At 36.6% G+C, this 18,579-nt stretch overlaps 2 protein-coding genes across 5 annotated transcripts; both read left to right on the top strand.

The window, feature by feature from the left end:
- The first annotated feature begins 1,423 nt into the window (after nt 1–1,423).
- On the top strand, nt 1,424–6,066 carry LOC147503123 (uncharacterized). The gene is made up of 3 exons (XM_086604718.1): nt 1,424–1,693; nt 4,405–4,769; nt 5,509–6,066. Exons 1-3 carry the CDS (start codon nt 1,474–1,476, stop codon nt 6,064–6,066), a joined length of 1,143 nt encoding a protein of 380 aa, XP_086460844.1. The 5' UTR covers nt 1,424–1,473.
- Nucleotides 6,067–7,308: 1,242 nt separating this feature from the next.
- Nucleotides 7,309–18,242, top strand: LAZ1 (organic solute transporter ostalpha protein (DUF300)). 4 transcript variants are annotated; one of them, XM_086607934.1, is made up of 8 exons: nt 7,309–7,708; nt 7,848–7,904; nt 10,454–10,562; nt 12,549–12,733; nt 12,865–12,953; nt 13,879–14,140; nt 15,907–16,155; nt 17,475–18,242. In XM_086607934.1, the coding sequence occupies exons 1-8, from the start codon at nt 7,529–7,531 to the stop codon at nt 17,823–17,825; spliced, it is 1,482 nt and encodes a 493-aa protein (XP_086464060.1). In that variant the 5' UTR covers nt 7,309–7,528; the 3' UTR covers nt 17,826–18,242. The 4 variants fall into 4 exon arrangements, with proteins under 4 accessions (XP_086464060.1, XP_086464061.1, XP_086464059.1 ...); XM_086607933.1 differs by having other exon boundaries at nt 7,539–7,777; XM_086607935.1 differs by lacking the exon at nt 7,848–7,904 and having other exon boundaries at nt 7,538–7,708.
- The last annotated feature ends 337 nt before the right edge of the window (nt 18,243–18,579 follow it).

Here is an 18,579-nt window from a genome sequence, read left to right as displayed (position 1 = left end):
CACACACAATCCCTATTCTTCCTTGCAATTGTAGCTTCCTCTTTTTAGTGTTTATAGATTTCACTTCTTAGTTTATTCTTGCACCTGTTCCATGTTATTTTGGAATAGAATCTTGGGTTCAAAATTGAGAACTAATTGGAGTGTTGGTTATGATGTTTTTTTTTAACTGATTTTCCCACATTTTTGTTGTTATCATTGGCAACTAACTCTAGATAGAGAATGTAAATGGCTTCCAAGGAAGGACAACTTAAATTAGTAGAGATGGAGGGGTGCCAGATTAGTGTGAGGGCAATTTCAACGACGAAAATAGTGCAAGGGACAACTGCCTTGCACCATGTAGGAATCCAGATGGCTTAAAGCAACAAGAACTATTCAAAAGTGAAGGTGACTTCAATATGCAGATAATCTAAGGTATCGGCAAATGCAACAATAGGTCTCCAAAATGACTTCTTGCATTGTAGAGACTGAATTTAGGGAGAGGAGTCGACTTTTGTTACCACCCTCCTAACAATTTTGTACGCCCTTTTGATATTAAATAGTTTATCTATCAACAAAAGGATATTAGGTTATTTGTCTATTGAAATCTGAAGTGTAATTGTGATCCTTAGGTTTCGACCCAATTCCTTATAATATCTCATATGACTTTTTTATTTACAGAATACACTTGGGAAACATACCCTTTTGGTTCTCTCCATAAAGTTAACATACTATGTAGAGCTGTATGGGTACGTAAAGCAAAAACAACTAAGGATTGCCTTGCTTATTTCTCTTACTCTATATCATAATTTGCTGGATTGACTTATCTAACACTTCAAAGCCATTCTAATACTATCTTTTCCTCTCTCTTTTTCAAACAAAGATATTTCAAGTACAGTAATCACAGTGCATGTATTTAATAATGTAGTCTAATTAAATGTGGTATGGAACTGGAAGTGGTGGCGCATGTATTAACTAGCTTATTTCTTATAAATATAAATTCGTCAATACAATTAAAGAAAATTCAAGGACCTTTAAAGCCTTCGTGCTTATGTGTGTTTGTCATCAACCCATGAGCCAGCCATATTAACCCACTGATATATGTAATAATTTAAAACCAATTACATCCCTGCATTAATAAGAAGAACTAGCTAATGTGTATTTTCCATCAACCCATGACCTTAAACTTTATCACGTGTGATACAAAATTTTCAGCTGCCAACTTTAATTTTTCTAACGCCATTGAGGGTTAAAAACTCATTAAAAAAAATCTCATAGATATTCTGTGCTGAAGGCACGGGCATTACCTAGTATTCTATATAACAAAGAAGGGTGGAGTAGGTTGACAAATTCCACCTCATAAGGTGATATGTGGTCATGTCACCCCCTAACCATAGCCACTAAGTGTGCGTTTGTTCTGAAGGAAAGACTATGGGAAGGAAAGGAAAATAGGTGTGGTCCACCTTTTCTATAGTTTTTCAGCTGTTTGTTTGTCCCATGGAAAGGAATAGGTCATTCCGTATGGAAACAAAACTAGGGAAACGGAAATGGTTTTGTGTCCGTGCTCTACCCCTAAAAAAATCGCGGAAAGGAAAAAAAAAAAAAAAAAAAAAGGGCGAACCACTTCAAAAAAAAAAAGGAGGCGACAACTCAAGCCACCACACCCTTCTTCTTCTCTTCTCATCTTACACCACTCAAACTTCATACTCTATCTCAGGTACTTTCTTTCTCTCTTGTCTTTCTCTTTGTGGGATAAACATATTTTTTAAATATACAATTTTTTTTCTTATGGACACAATTTTTCATTCAATTTAGAAGTGTATGCAGTTGACCACCATCATTTGGTACTGGTTGTTTTTATGTTGATTGAGTTCGCGATGAGACCAGTTATGGCCATTGCTAATTGTTGTTTTAATGTTGTTGTGATTTGTAATTACGGAGCTGTTTTTTATATTATGCAACCCACTGAATTGTTGGAGTAGAGCAAGATTATATATTTTTGAACCTAGCTAGTGGCTGCATTACTCTGGTCTTGTTTCCTCAACTTGCGGGTTAACCATGGTAGTACATAGATGAAATCTAGAAGACTTTTTCAAAAAAATATTATGCTCTGTAGGATTTGGCTTTGTATTAATCATGCTTAAAACAGCCCTTTACTTATCCAATATTTAAGATAATCTTCATCTTTGGGAAGGATGTGTACCAGTGTCTACTATTAGAACCCCAATTAATTAACCTTCTAGTATCTCAAAACACGCATCGCTCCTAACTGAGTTGGTCAAATTGCACTACACTTTCAAAGAGGCCTCAAGTTCTAGTCTCCTTGGATATTGGGATCTTTGGCTTAGCGAGAATGGTGTGGGTGCCTTGTGTCCGTCTGGAGTGTTGTTTTAACGAATCAAAGGATTTGTCCTAAATTATGTTTGCTTTTGATTCTTCAGATATAAAATTTGTCTTCTACGGCTTCCTGGGTGCTATTCTATATATTTTTGTGCCTTTTGGCACTTCCCCTATTTGTTTAACTACTAAAACTAGAAATGTCCTTATTGTTATACCTGGACAGAAAACGCCATTCCTATTCAGGCTTTGCATTTTCTATTGTTAGACTTGTGGGAAACTGTGTGGTCTCCTCAAGCAATTCATTAACTTGGGACTGTGTGGTCTCCTCTTCTTGGAGTAAGGTCCATTTACTGTTGATTTGATAGTGAACCAGAGAGGTTGATTTACAGTGTATAGATTTACTCTAAACATACAAGATCGGATATCGTAGACATTTTCATGTTAGTTAATATTATATATGTTGTTCTTAATATTTATCTGTTAATTAATTGTATTAATATTAACTCCTTGATAATATTATATGTTTATCTATTAATTAATTGTAACTCTGTTGATCAATAATGACTGTCTTAGGAATATGGATGACTACGAAATAGTTGCAGTCTTTTGTGTAATTGCTGCATATTTTGTAATGTCACGTATGCTTGAGAACATGCCTATTGAGAGGGTGCCACGTAGAAATCGGGACTACGAGAGACATCTAGCTCTAGAGAGGCTGTATTCAGAAGATGATAATAATTGTCATAAAATGCTCCGGTTGAATAGAGTATGTTTTAATACCTTATGTGAACGACTTCAAGAAAGAGGTTTGACTGCTAGTAGGTGGGTTTCTGTGAAAGAACAAGTGGCAATGTTTCTTTACATTTTAGGCCACGATACACGTATGGGGCCTACTGCTTGGACTATGATAAGGTCACAAGAAACTATCCACCGACATTTTCATAGAGTTTTGCAATCTGTATTGAGGCTTGGTAGGGAATACATAAGATAGGCACGTCAAACGAACTCCCCAGAACGTGAAGTAATATGAAGCCTTGGGCCATGAGATATTTTAAGGTAAACCGAAAGTAAAATACTTACTCTTAAACCTAGCTAGCATTTGCCTTAAAGGTATAAAGTTAGTCGTAATTATATATTTTTATTTCCTCGTTTTATAGGATTGTGTTGGTGCAATTGATGGTACTTTCATACCGCAATGGTACCTATAGCAGAACCAACCACGGTATCGCGAACCGAAGGGGAATTTAGCGATAACGTTCTAATGGCTTGTACATTTGATATGAAAATATCATATGTATTGGCCGGATGGGAGGGTTACGCTCATGATAGTCGGATATTGAGAGTCGCTCTAAACCATCCAAGGGAGAGCTTGTTTGTTCCACGGTAAATATTACTTAGCTGATGCCGGTTACCCACTTGCCCAGGCTTCTTTAGTTCCGCACGGGCAACAAGGTATCATTTATCTGAAATTGGAGAAATGGCAAAGACGGAACGAGAAAGAGTTATTTAACTTTAGACATTCTTCATCGCAGAATGTAGTCGAGCATACTTTTGGACTCAAAAAAATGGTTCGCTTATTTGAGGACAACTCTTTTTACAATGTGGATATACAAGTTGATTTAATCATAGCTTGTTGTATACTACATAATTTCATCTGAGAGGTTGATCCCGGTCGATGTTGGTGGATGGCCGGATGAACCGGATGTGGAGGAACCTAGAGATATGGGTAGCCAAGCTCGGGATTATAGTGCACCGAGGCCAACTAATGAGTGGAAGTTGTTCGGGACCAACCTAACGAGAGCATGTAGAATGAAGCGTCATATGTTTCAAACACAAAGAGAGTGATCGACTACTTTTATGTTTTTTAGTTATTTATATGTTGTATTTGTTTTTGGGTGGTAAGAATATGTACTTGCATCTGCCATTTATGCAAAGTGTGAATTGCAAATGCTATGGTTTGATTATATGTTGTTGATTAAAACGATGAAATCTAAATTTTATGGATCTTTTCAATTCCTATGTACTATATTTTTTAATAATTTATATTTTGGAAATAGATGTGTTATGATCATATAATAATTTTAATAGGGATGACAACACAAGCAACACCTCAAACACCACAAGCACCAGTACGCGATCAGAAAGGGAGACTAGTTTGGACTCAATCTATGGATGATGTCATGTTAGAAGTTTTCTTGGAACATCTTGCGAAGGGTTTAAGGGGAACCGGTGGATGGAAGAAAGAAATCACATTCTTCGCTGTCACTGAGGCAATGAGAGATCAGTTGGGTTTTGCTATCGATATTGAACACATTGAAAACCAAATCAAGACAAAAAGGGCAGCGGTTAAATCATTCAAAGATTTGAGATCTTTTTCTCATAGTGGTTTTGGTTGGAATCCGGATACAATGATGATAGAAAGTGATGCTTCAGTATGGGCAGATGCAATTAAGGTAAGAATGTTTATGCGAACAAGTTTTGTTAGTTATTGTAGTATAATGAGTACTTTAATTATTTGATTCTTTGATAACATAGTTATTAGTGCCCAAGCTAAGATTTTATGTTCCTTTAATTTTGTGACAAATAATATATTTGTGTAAGCAGTTTTTGTTGGTTTAATTTCTGGTGTTGGTTAAGAAGATTCTTGAAAAATTGTGCTTGAGAATTTGGTCTCAGGGCTTGAATAAGATTTTTAGATCTGTGAGTCTGCTTTCCAATACAATTGGATTCATCTTGTTTCGATATTTGCACAGTAAGTTACGACTGTTTTAGTACATAATGGTCAACCTGGATTTTTCTGACGAAGTTCTGTGTTTGGTGGCGTTCTGTGCATTTTCTGTTGGGAACCTCATTTCATGGCCTGAAAGTTAGTTGTAGACAATCTAGTATAGTTTCATACCCAATTTACCTTGTACTAATCCGAGTTATACAAATAAAGTTATGACAGTTTTAGTGCAGATAGGTCAACCAGGATTTTTTTGACGAAGTTCTGTGTTTGGTGGCGTTCTGTGCATTTTCTTTTGGGAACCTCCTTTCATGGCCTGAAAGTTAGTTGTAGACAATTTAGTATAGTTTCATACCCAATTTACCTTGTACTAATCCGAGTTATACAAATAAAGTTATGACAGTTTTAGTGCAGACTGGTTCAATATTTTTTTCTTGAAATCCAACAAATATTTTTTTATGTCGCAGGCAAACCCGAAAATGAAGACCTATAAAGGTAAGCAAATACCTAGGTTGTTGGAGTGGGTTGAAGTGCTTGGAGACAATATTGCTTGTGGTAACATACAAAAAACTGGTCTTACGGTGGATGAGGACGCTACAGTGGCAAGTGAGATGGACATGTCATCACAGGTTCAGTATTCAGATACTTTGCTTAGGGAAGGCATGCGTATCCATGTGGATAACTTCCCACCAACTAATAACGAGGGTGGAGGCTCCCACACTGCTACTTCCCAACCATCAAGTCAGTTTGCCCGTCCAAACAAATTGCCTCAGAAGAAGCGCAAGAGCATGGAAGGTGAAGGCAATAATGTTATAGAAGGCATGAGGCTTGTTATGCAGAATGTGGCAGATTCTTTGCGTGTGAGGAGTGAAATTGAGCGTGAGAGGATTGCAGTTGAGGCTAGTAAGAACAATGCTCTAGCCCTCACTTGGGACCAAATTTGTTTAGCCATTGATAAAATTGATGTGTTGGATGAGGAACAAAAGATTGCAGCTATGGAGTTGTTTTCACAAGATGGTCTTTGAAAACCTAAAAATGTTTTTCTCAAGATGAATACCAACAAGCGTGCTAGTTGGTTATTGAAGAAGCTTAGTGATAATTGAGTGGATGGGTTCTCAAGTCTTTTGTGGTTGTTTTAGATACACTTTGGATATGCTTTCATGTGTTCTTTTTCTTTTTATGATGGAGGATTAAAGTCTTTTGTAGTATTTCAGATCCATTAACTATTTTGGATGTTTTCAAGATTATTGTAGTATTTTATTATTGTTTTAGTGAATGAAACAATAGTTTATGTGTTTGAAGGAGTTCTCTATTATTATTGTTAGACAATATTATATATGAGTTTGCAGGTGTCATACAAGTGTTCATACTCCTAAAACAAGGTAGTTTTTGTCTTTTTTTTTGGTTCTATATGCTAAATTCATTTTAATTTACAAGTTTCATGTATATATCTGCAAAATGAAAAAGGTCATGCCATTTGTTTTTTATTTTATTTTTCCGAGAGCAATGAGTTTTGGAGAAAAATGATAAGTAGTTTGGAGAAAAATGATAAGTAATATTGATGAAGTATTCATGTTTCCAGCCTTTTTTTCCTTTCCACGCTTTTGCATAACAAAAGCGATTATTCCTTTCCTCCGGTTTTACTTTCCTTTCCACAGTTTACCAAACAGACACATATTTAAAACTCTTTCCATTCCATTCCATTCCTTTCCATAGTGGACCACTTTCTTTATTTCATTTCCTTTCCATTAGTAAAATTTTAACAAACACACCTTAAAATGTTTTTTCTGGGATGAATTAACAAGTTTTTTTGGGGTGAGTTTAAAAGTTTTTCTCAGCTCACTCACCCCACACAAAAAAAGTCTATACTGTTTTTGGGTTGAACTTTTATGGGTTGTTGGGCTCTGCAAAAATGAGTATGGACTCATTTAAAAAAAAATGAAAGGGGAGATGCGCGTCGAGGGAGTTTAAGACGCACATATATGTGACGTACCATACTAAAAAATATCGGTTCTCCACCTAAAAAAAAAGTAAAATTAACAAATTGAATTCTTAAACCGTATAATATTAATAGAACATAATCATACATATACTTCTTATACTTCTTGATGGTTATATAATTTCATATAGCATCCGCCTCAAGGCGCGCGAATCCGGGCGGATGCGTGTGAGGGCGCCAAATCTGTGCCGTACGCAAATACAAGTAACGAACTAACGAATACAATGAGGTATTTCTTATATATATTGGATATTCCGACAACTCGTCCACAAGATTCTAGGGCAAATTTTATTAGCTGAGACATTTGTCATTGAGTAATTAAGCCTTCTGACCACAGGAGCAGTGGATCTATCCATCCGGACCCACAAAATTTGACTTTACCAACCAACCACAATTCAACACGTAATGCATTTCTGTCATCACAGTCGTGTTAGTTTAGAACGTTAGATTGTATGTAGCACGTGGGAAATATATATATATATATATATATGAAACAGCAAAAATTCGGAAATAAATCGGTTCTGTTAAATGGTGATGTTAATACGTGGAGAAAGTTGGGAGACTATTGTTTATTTTCATTATGCTGGCAAGTCATGATGATGATGATGATGATTCTTGATTCAACTTACTTTACACCTTCATGGGCTGCCGTTATTGCTGCCACCCTTGTACTTATTACTCTCACACTTTCAGCTTACCTTGTTTTTGAGCATCTTTCTACTTATAAGAATCCAGAGGTTGACTTTTTTTTTTTTTTTTTTTTTTTTTTTTATTTTGGATTGACCATGAATTTTTCATTTGTCTTAGGAGCAAAAATTTCTGATTTGCGTCATCCTCATGGTTCCTTGCTATTCTGTTGAATCGGTAAGTTTAGTAATACTACTCTAGTGCTGGATTATTAAGAGATTGTAATATGAACAACCTGCGGGGACTTTTATTGTGTTATGAGATTTCCTGTTCCAAGTAAGGAATATCAACTCGTATCTTCAGATGGGGTATGCTCTACTAAAGAAGCAGCTTGTCTTGGCATCTGAAAGAATAAAGAAGTTAGCACTGGCCTGCTAAGCAAGTGGGTATGATTTATGAAGAACCTATGGAAAGAAGTTATCTAGACCGGCGAATTTCTGGTATGGTACTCTTTGTGGAGGGTAATATGAAACACAATGAGGAGTTGGTCAAGCACATCAGAAATATCGTCAGCAAGGGAGAGAGAGCTTCTATTAAACCATTGTTTTACCGAGAGGGGGATGTGTCGTGTGTGTGGGGGAGTGTTCCAGTATCTGGGGTTTATAGGTTCCTACCTAAGTTGCTTTCTTCATGTGTGCAGCACTGGAGTGGATTCTTACCATTGGTGGTTTTAGATAAAGGACTTTAGGGATCCTTTTTTAAATTTGTGTCCTTTGTGCTATACAGTTTTGATGTCTGTTAACTGTGTACTATTGTGTTGCTCTTTCTCTTGGCGAGTTTGGTCTTAATTAGATTGGGAATTCGGAATGTCGTGGGTAATTTTTTTAGTGTGGTGATCCTTAATCCTTGGCATACGTGTCCTTTTTTCCTTGGATTTGGACCGTTTTACCATTTGTGATTTTATTAGGAATACGGTTGTAGCATAACAGAAGACGTTTTGAGGATTAAGCATTGGACTTCCAGAGGGTGGTTATTGCTATGGATTTTCTTTGTTACTAGAGTAAAGATTTCATGGACCATCGGAGCATTTATTTTGAGCATTTTGTGACTAGATGGGAGGATATATTGTGTAGAGATTCTTGATTGAGATGTATGAGTGTTCACATTTGTGGTGTATTTTTCGTTTTTCTCTTTTTCTTGTACTTGTACTTGTAGGCCTTCTCGAGTCACTTTTTCTCTTGATCTAATGAAATGCTTCACTTAATGGTTCAAAATAAATAAATAAAAGATGCATATGGAGCAACTATATGAAATCACAGTTTTAAAGCCATATACAACATGTCCAACAAGAAGCTATGCATGTTGAAACAAAATTTAAGTGGGAACAATGGTAATCCCTCTTGATATCTTGGTCTTCTTGGGCAGTTTTGTGATTAGGGTTTCAAGACATGTGCCTATGCAATGAAAGACCAGGTGAGCTCGAGCGCTGTGTGAGCCTAGGAGCTAGGCACAAGCATAGTTAGCCTTTAGGCATGATGTGTGAGCTAAGCCTAGGCAAGCCTGTCTGCTTAGAAATGAGCGGATGACCAAATTTTGCTAACCAAATTTTTCAAGGAACTAATGATAGAAGAGTGTGGGCTGCTATTAATGTGATTTATACACCCCAAGTCATACTATAATCTACTTATAAGCGACAAATGGCTGACTGAATCTTGTCTTTGAAAATTGGACATGGAAGAAAGTTCTGGTAAAGGTTCCGTTACAGGTGTGTAGTGGTTATTCTTCATGTGGACTTTCGTGTTAAGGAAAATTCTCAATTTCTCACCACCAAGTACCTTACTACCTTAGAGATGAAAGATCATTTGGGATGATTACAGTGTGCACCATCTTTTCCAGGATCGCTAGAGCGCAGCGGAGATACTTCTTGGAAAGTTTTAGGTGGAATAGCAGTTTTAGTGGGGCATTACTAGACACCATTTGGCAGTGGAATTGTCATCATCTTTCTTCCGTCTGGAAGCTCTATTGAATGATGCTTCTACATGTCTTTCTTTGGACAATATGTTCGACCTTTGGAGAACGTTATTTCTAGTGAGCAATCTTGTTTGTCGGTTCGGGATGCCTTGGATACTAGAATGTGAGGATTGAGATTTGATAATTGTATCTTTGAGTGGAAAATGTAAGTTTGCCATTTTGACTAGATTTATACCTTAATGTCTTGCTAAATTGGTAGCTGTATTAACAAAATTATGTTTTGCCAATTGAAAAATGAAGGTGTTGGTCATGACAGCTGATCTTAACAGATTGAACTTTCCCCTTGTGTTGTCAATGAAAAGTGGGCCTACACACAACCACGTGCACTGAATAAGTTGTTTATATACAAGTGGTGTCGGCTAGCATGCCATCAGGATCTGTACCCTTAACTATTAGCTTCTCCTTGAGGTTGACCTGTGATTTTCTAATTTCCTTTAGTTCTAATTGCCTACCTCGCGCCACAAAGTCCTGTCTTTAACAGTAGTATGTTCATCCATTACTTTGAAATAACTCACTTCATTGATTCACTTCGTACTGTGTTTCTTTTCTCATGTATGCACACACTTCTGTTGTCAAAATGCTTAATAATTTAATTGGTAATATGTCTCTCACTTTCTTATCTTATTTTCTGACCTCTGATGGAAGTTCAAAGTAGTCACTTGTTTCTATAGCAAGATTATCTAACAAAATGATTCAATTCTTACTAGCTTGATTTGTCACTTCATTATCTAACACAGTTTTTTTTGTTCCTACAGTTTATATCACTTATTGATCCATCAATTAGTGTATATTGTGAGATCCTACGTGATTGCTATGAGGCCTTAGCTATGTATTCTTTTGGAAGATACCTCGTGGCTTGCTTGGGTATGTCCTAGGGAAGAGATACTTATATTTATGTTCTTTTTGCAGTCTTTTCAATTGTTTACAGGAGAAATGCTAGCACGCAACTCACCTTTTGAGTTACATAATGCCTACACTAAAAAACAAAACAAACAACTTGATGACCATTTTGACTAGTTTCACTCATTTTATCTAAGTTACATTGACACGGATACCTGTGCCCATATCCGACACAGATACAAAGTGTCTGACACGGCAAAATATTTAAAATTGAGGTATATCACATACAATAGGGATCCTTGGTGTGTCTGACACAGACACGTGGATAGGTATCCGAACGGCTTATTTTTAAAATATGATGTGTCCATGTAACATAGCATTTTATGTACTTCCTTAGTAAAAATGTAACTTCCTTTAACATTCATTCTTTTATATCATGTGTTAAACACCCAAAATAGGAGAGTGGAAAGCAATCTTATGCGCCTTCTCCACGTCATCTATTTTTCAATTCTTCTGTTTGATCTTGTTTAAGTTTCTCCTTACTAACTTTCCATCTTTAGTTGTTCTTTTCTAGGTGTTCTTTTTCCTACATTAGTTTCCTTATCAATCCTTACCAATCATGGAACCTCAACATTTAAAATCCCAATCATTCCAATTATTTGTAACATCAACTCTTAAAACATCAATTTTGAGTACTAAAGCTTTAACCCATCCACAGATTTTACAACACCAACATTTGAAACAGAGAAAATCCGTACACAAATGATCAAGTCAAACCAAAATGGCATCAATAATTCCTTAAATAAAAAATTTCATTAACTCGATCTATTTCAAATCTATATGTATAGTCAAGAAATTCTCAAGTGGTTGAGGGTTGAAGGATCTAATTATTTAAAGACTTCTACGGGATTAATTTTTTCGCTTTGCACTATTATTGATTAGAAGTTTAGAACCAAATTAGCATAGTATAGAAGAAGAAGATTAAGAGAGAGGTTGTGGTGAATGGTTGTAAGAGGTTGTGGTGAATGGGTGTAAGAGGTAGTGAAATCATATAAGCAAAGAGAAAAGGGGTGGAGGACAGTGATGAAGATGAGAGAGTGGGATGTTAGAAATGGTAATTCAGGAAAATGTTCAAGTTGTTATCAATTGCCCTTACCAATATCACCGAAAAAATAACTGAAGAGCTTTTGAGTTCATAAAGGTGAGCAAGTTGCTCTCCATTCTGTTTTTCAGTGCGAAGGCGTGTTAGCAACTCACAATGTGAGTTGCCTACTAACATTCCTCTTGTGCACAGATTGGCAACTCGAGAGTTCCAATTTTGCAATTTGCCTATGGTATGAGCTAGAAATGTTGGATTTATTTCATTCTTGGAAGGACGAGCTCCATTTTGAGAAGTTTACCCTTGCCAAATATCATCTCTCATGCCTTATGGCTCCTGTTAACATGTTAAATTAAGTGCTAAAAAGGAATTTATGGGTTTCATGACATTTTCTTTTTGGAGAAGATGCGGGTTACAGAATGGGGATCTCAATTCATAGCGAAATGTAAGTTATGACATGCTAATCGGGATAGAAAAGAAACACCAATTAGTGTTGCATCATAATTGAATCGGTTTTAGAAATCAACAAGGGACCTACAGGGTAGTTGAGACATTGGGTATTTTCATCTTCCAAAGTGTATAACCTGTCTTTCATGCATTGCTATCTGGAAGACTTGCAAACTAAATGGACTCTTATTATGATACCAGTATGTTGTCTATATATATAATCATGTCCAGTGAGGTGTATGATGGCAAAGTTTCCTGTTGTTTTATTAAACGAATAGGCAATCTCCAGTGGAATTTCAATTTCAGAGGCAGACTCATGCAAAAAATGAATAGTTCTGTTAACTTTTGGCAGTAAAAAGTTTCTTATCTTACTTTCTTATTGATATGAACTTAACCGTCTTACATAATATATAGGTTTTTGTTGTACATTTATGTGCCCCGATTGATTTTGCACCTTGTTTCAGGCGGGGAAGAGAGGGCAATTGAGTTTATGAAGAGGGAAGGGAGAACAAACCCAAAAACTCCTCTTTTACAACATAGCTCGGAAAAGGGAATCATAAAGCATCCTTTTCCTATGAAATATTTTGTGAAACCGTGGAAGCTTGGTCAATGGTTCTACCAAGTTGTCAAGTTTGGAATTGTTCAGTATGTATGTATGCTTTTAGTCTGAGATCTATCTCTTATTTCCACTGTCCATGTAGTATTTCCTTTTTAATTCATGAACGAAGAAGAGCTTAGTGAACAATTTTGTTATTCTTATATGGTCTAATATTTTTGCAGATGCTAATAAAGACTTTTACTGCCATTTTAGCAGTCATTCTAGAAGCATTTGGTGTGTATTGTGAAGGAGAATTTAATTTGAAATGCGGGTAAGATATGGCAGTCTTTAATTGAGAGGAATTATTTTAATGTTTGCTCCCTTTGCCCCTCCTTCGTTGGGCAGGAACATCTCTCGCATAGTGGTAATTGCCATCCGTGAATTTGTTGGTCTTATTGGAGTTTGTATTAATTGCATAGATTGAATAAAGCAAGATTTGATTGTGGATCCTATATTTGACCAACGTTAGGACTTGGGAGGCTTCTTTGGGGAGAGGGGTATATGATTGTCAGAATTATTGTCTGAATTATTGTCTGTCCCAAAATTTTCTCCTCCCTCTTTCTCGTCTTGTCATCCACATCTTCTTGTTCCTCTACCGAAAAAGGCCTTTCTCTTCCTCTACCCCTCTGTTTTTCTCATCCCACCATCTTTCCCCTGCACCAAGAAAAACCAGAAAGCCAACAATCTTATTTGCAAATCTGATGTGAATTAGGGTTTCACATTGATAATTGAGTCCTATATTAATTTCTACGTCATTAGGGAGTACTAGAATTGGGTCTAATTAGTGTTTTGAAGTTATTTAGTATAAGGGTATTTTGGGGTTATTATTAATTCCGAATTTAGGGTGTTTTATTTGTTTTAGATGTTCTTTTCCTATATAAGGAGTTGTAGGCCTTTGGCCATAGTTAGTTTTTGGATTGAATTGAATTGATTTTAGTTGAGAATTCATAGAATTCGTTTAATTGCAATTGTGATTGCATCAGAATCTTTGATCTTTGATCTTTGATCACAATTCACTCATCTTAAATCTCCTCGTTATTCTTCTTTTTCTTCTTAACGTCGGTCAGGACCACAAAGCGGTATACTAGTTGTAAGCTAGTTCAGTACTTGTTATCTGTTTGTTTACGTGTTATCGTGTCTATATTTGTTAAAAACATTTTTCGTATGGTTGATTCGATTGGCACTGCTTTTTGTAGGTATGCTTACATTGCAGTGGTTCTTAATTTCAGTCAGTCGTGGGCTTTGTACTGCTTAGTTCAATTTTATACTGTTACCAAGGATGAACTGGAACACATAAAACCGTTAGCCAAGTTCTTGACATTTAAATCTATCGTCTTTTTGACATGGTGGCAAGGTGTGGCAATTGCTCTCTTTTGTGATCTGGATTTGTTGAAAAGTCCTATAGCTCAAGGTTTGCAATTCAAATCAAGCATTCAAGACTTCATCATCTGTATAGAGGTGATTCACGCTGCCCCTTCTCTTCAAATTTATCCAATATGTTGTTGTGGTCGGGTACTATGGGAATCTGTCTGGGTTGAAGCCATAAAATGCCTATAATGGTTATGTTTGACCCAATTTTCAGTTTTTACTGGAAAAATACTATTATTTCACCCCAGTTTTTAATTGGTTTGACATTTTCTGAAAATGGCCATTTGTTTACATGTACTTTCCTTATGCCAATTGAAGTCTAGAAAGGAAGATAAGCATTTTTTAAAGGTCAACTTGGATCGCTTTCTATTTTATTATATGTTACAAACCCAGTCTTCTTTTGAAGTTTTTTCCCCATAGTTTATCTAATAGGTATATGCTTTTATTGGTCATGACTCATGAGTAAAGTAGCTCACTCAACATGATAATTACCATATGTTTGGTTGATCAGAGACTTCTGATTCATCCTGCTGTCTCTCCACAGGAGCTAAGTTACGTGAGCACTAAGAAAACCGAAGGCATGCCACGTTAGACTGAGTCAAGGAAATTAGACTGATTTGACAATGTTATCCTTAGGCAGACACTTAGTGAACCAGGTCAAACCTAGTGCTATACTGCCTACTTGGACTGGATTCTTAACATTGTAAATCTGGTCTCTTTAGCAGAAGTATCCGTGACAAAAAGAATTGTCTGTTCTATATATTATGCTTAATTCTAAAATGTCGAAGACTATGACTTGTTGAAGTGTGATAGAAGGGTATAGGCTTGATGTAAGCATAACAATCATTATAATATACATGCTGAGGGTCATTTTTTTAGATTAAAAATTCAAGTTGTGCTAAACCAGCTTCATACTGCAAATCGTACACCTGAGGAGAGTTCTCTGCACCACCCAATGGCCCAATTAGCCTACTATTTGGTTAGTAATTCATTGCACTTACCAGTGCACATCTTCTAGGTGTAAGTTGTGTTATAATCTTCCTTTTTATGTATGTTCGTTCTACTATAGAAAGCTATACCCGTGATTCCTTGATGTTTTCTATGACCCGTTGCAGATTGAAATATATTTTAATCATTGTATTTTGTGCAGTAACCTTATAGTGGTCTCTCTTTCTCTCCCTCCTATAGTCTGTTAATATAATCAAGTTTTTTTTCGTTGCCTTCTACTACTACTGTATGTCATTAACATTGTTGCCTCTTGTAACCTTTATCTTTTTTATCCTTAGATTTCGATTTCAATTTTGTTTTTGTTTTTGTTTTGTTTATTTTAGATTTTCATTTTAAATTGGTGTGGAAAGGCCTGGGGTTACTTGACCTTGGGACGTAAATATATATATGTTTGCAATTATCGTGCTTTTTTTACTTCACATTTGGTGAACATAAGGACGACCCTGCTTGGTTCACTGACAAATTCCCACAATATTTGTGCGATTCATGAATTGAAAGTTTAAGCAATTCTAAAGAGAGGGCAGATACAGCAGACTGGGATAGGAAATATAGGTGAAAATTTATATAGTATGTAGTGCAGCCAGTTTTGTGTCCACATAAAATGATAAACTCTGCCTCCATTTTGTGCTGAGGCTTTTTTTTATAAACATCCAGTAAGACACCTCGAAAATGAGCTAAAGAACCACAGAGCCTGCTCTGCAGATTTTCAAGAGATTAGCCTGTGAACCAAGCATGGATACATACACCAGACATGCACACGCACACAAACACCGCACATGCACGCACACACACAGATCATGATCGAAAAGCATAGAAGATTAACAAATTTTCATGTTTTTCCAGCACAGATGGCTGTTGCTTGTATAGTACACCTCTATGTGTTCCCTGCAAAGCCGTACGAGCTACTAGGAGATCGCTTTACTGGAAATTTTTCTGTTCTTGGAGATTATTCTGCAGATTGTCCTTTAGATCCTGACGAGATTAGAGACAGCGAGCGCCCCACAAAGATAAGGTTGCCCCAGCCTGATGTTGACGTCAAGAGCGGAATGAAAATAAGAGAAAGTGTTAAGGATGTTGTCTTTGGCAGTGGTGGATATGTAAGTTATTTTTACCTTAATGTTTTGTTAAGGAGTTACATAAGACGTCAAGGATTTATTTGCTAAAAGACAGAGATCACACTCAAGAAAGCAAACCGAAATTTAGTGAGTGGTGAAATACAATACCATTTGAACTTTAGTTTAATATCAGCATTGATTGGTTATTTGGGCTTACTGCAATTATATGCTGTTCTTCTTTTCGTTGCAAACTTTGTAAACATACTATGTCAATTGAAAGTGAGCTAAAACAGCGGATGAGTCTTGGACTTGGTAGTGTCCCACTACCAATATTCTTCCAAAAAAGATGCAAATCTGAATAGAAGTTTGGACTATAAAATAGATTTCATTGGATTTGCATCCTTATTAGTAGGATTTTGATGGTGGAAACCTCTACCAAATGCAGAATTCGTCCCCTGTTTCAGCTCACTGTTTATATTGAGAAGTCTTGCAGATTTGCAGGGAACCAAGAACAACCAGAGTATTTTCGTTCAACCAGTTTGAAATGATGATTATTGGGTAGTACTTCGCACAATAGGGGAAAAGGGAGATATTAAATGAAATGATTACTATCTGCTGTCAATTCATTTGATTGGACCTCATCTACTTTGGCGGGAAAGAGAGAGAGAGAGAGAGAGGGGGGAGGGGGGGGGGACAAGAACAACCATCAACACCATAGAGCTTATAACCCTTCTAAATCCTTTCTCTAAATTGTGATCATATATGATGAAATAGCAGTCGGAAAATAGAAAAGAAAATATGGCACTGGAGCATGGGCATCTTTTAGGTGCGCCTAGGGCAGTCAATGGGTTTTGATAACTCGATAACGTTCGGTAATGGGTTCAATTTTGAGTTCCTATAAGATATTGGTTTGGTTTCGGGTTTGCCCTCCACCGAACCGATAAGATGGCATTTTAGTAATATTTATGATTAATTTTGTATAGGTTTTATCAATTGTGTGGCTTAAATTAATCGATTTAATTGAGGATTTAATTGATTTTATAGTTTTTGGTTCGGGTCGGTTTGGTTTCAGTTTGCAATATATCGGTTCGGTTTCGGCGGGTACCCAATTATCTTATCGGTTCGGGAGTTCGGATTTTCCACAATCTGACCCAAACCGATCCATTGACAGCCCTAGGTGCGCCATCCTCCTGGTTTTCCTTCCGATGCTTTTGAATTGATACCTATGTCTAACTGTTTTGGCCATTGATCAGTGTTTGCATGATCCCGTTAGTCAATTCTCACCATCTGACATTTAAAAAAAAAATTATCTATGCAGTCCTTTTTAAAATTAGTTTTTTTCTTTTCCCATTGGTTTGCAGATCGTGAAAGATGTCAAGTTCACAGTAAACCAAGCGGTGGATCCTGTTGAGAAAGGGTTCACACGATTCAATGAGAAATTACACAAGATATCTGAAAACATAAAAAGACATGACAAGGAAAAGAGGAAAACTAAGGATGATAGTTGCATTGGTTCGCCAACACGCAAGGTGATCCGTGGAATTGATGACCCTCTCTTGAATGGTAGCATTAGTGATAGTGGAGTCTCAAGGTCAAAGAAGCACCGCCGGAAATCGGGTTATGGTAGTGCAGAGAGTGGGGGAGAAAGTAGCAGTGATCAGAGCTATGGTGGGTATCAAGTCCGTGGTCGCAGGTGGGTGACTAAAGAGTAGTCGGAAAGATGGTTAAAATTTATAAGTTGTGGAGTGGCAAGGTGTGCCCTGGGGGATTGAATATGACAGATTTTGATCACGATGTTACTGGATTTGTCCTTTTCGTGTAGCTGCTCATATTGATATGTCGAAATCAGGTCTTTCCCTCTTCCAACACGTGGTTGCAATGTCTGTTGCAGGTTAGTATGGCGGGGCGCTGTATGTAGGGTGTCGGCTCATGGCTCCATTTTATATGGAAGTTATCTGTGGGTAGTGTATGCAGGATGGCGGGTGTTGCATTGTTCATAGACATGTGTAGTATTGCAAGATAGTTTTCTGTAATCGCAGTTGAGTTCTTAATGTAAACTCATATTAAATCTTTGTTACACCGAAAGTGAGGTTAAGTGGAAAGATGAACCCATTCTTCATTCAGGACAATTCATGATGCTTCTGTATTCTAAATCGAAAGTAGACGTAGTCAAACATATTGCAGTCACCATAAAAATATATACAAATCAGATACGTTCTACCATTTTTCATTTCAAAATTTCCTCTTCCATCGTTACTGTCCAAAACATTTATCGTAGTAAGCTTAATCAAAGTAAATGTTAAACTATCATTCTTGATGTAGATTGGTTATAGGGAAAATGTAGTGGCAATCTCTTGCCGATAATAATTCAGTCTATTTTATAGCATTTTAGCGCTGATAACAGTAAGATTGTATGGACCTGTCATTATCTTAACAACGACTTGAACCAATTTATAGCCGTTGATT

This window comes from Coptis chinensis, chromosome 4, assembly GCF_015680905.1.
Source record: "Coptis chinensis isolate HL-2020 chromosome 4, ASM1568090v1, whole genome shotgun sequence".
In the NCBI taxonomy this organism is placed as follows: Eukaryota; Viridiplantae; Streptophyta; class Magnoliopsida; order Ranunculales; family Ranunculaceae; genus Coptis; species Coptis chinensis.
Note: the sequence above shows the minus strand (reverse complement) of the source record. Positions and strands in the feature narration are given on the sequence as shown.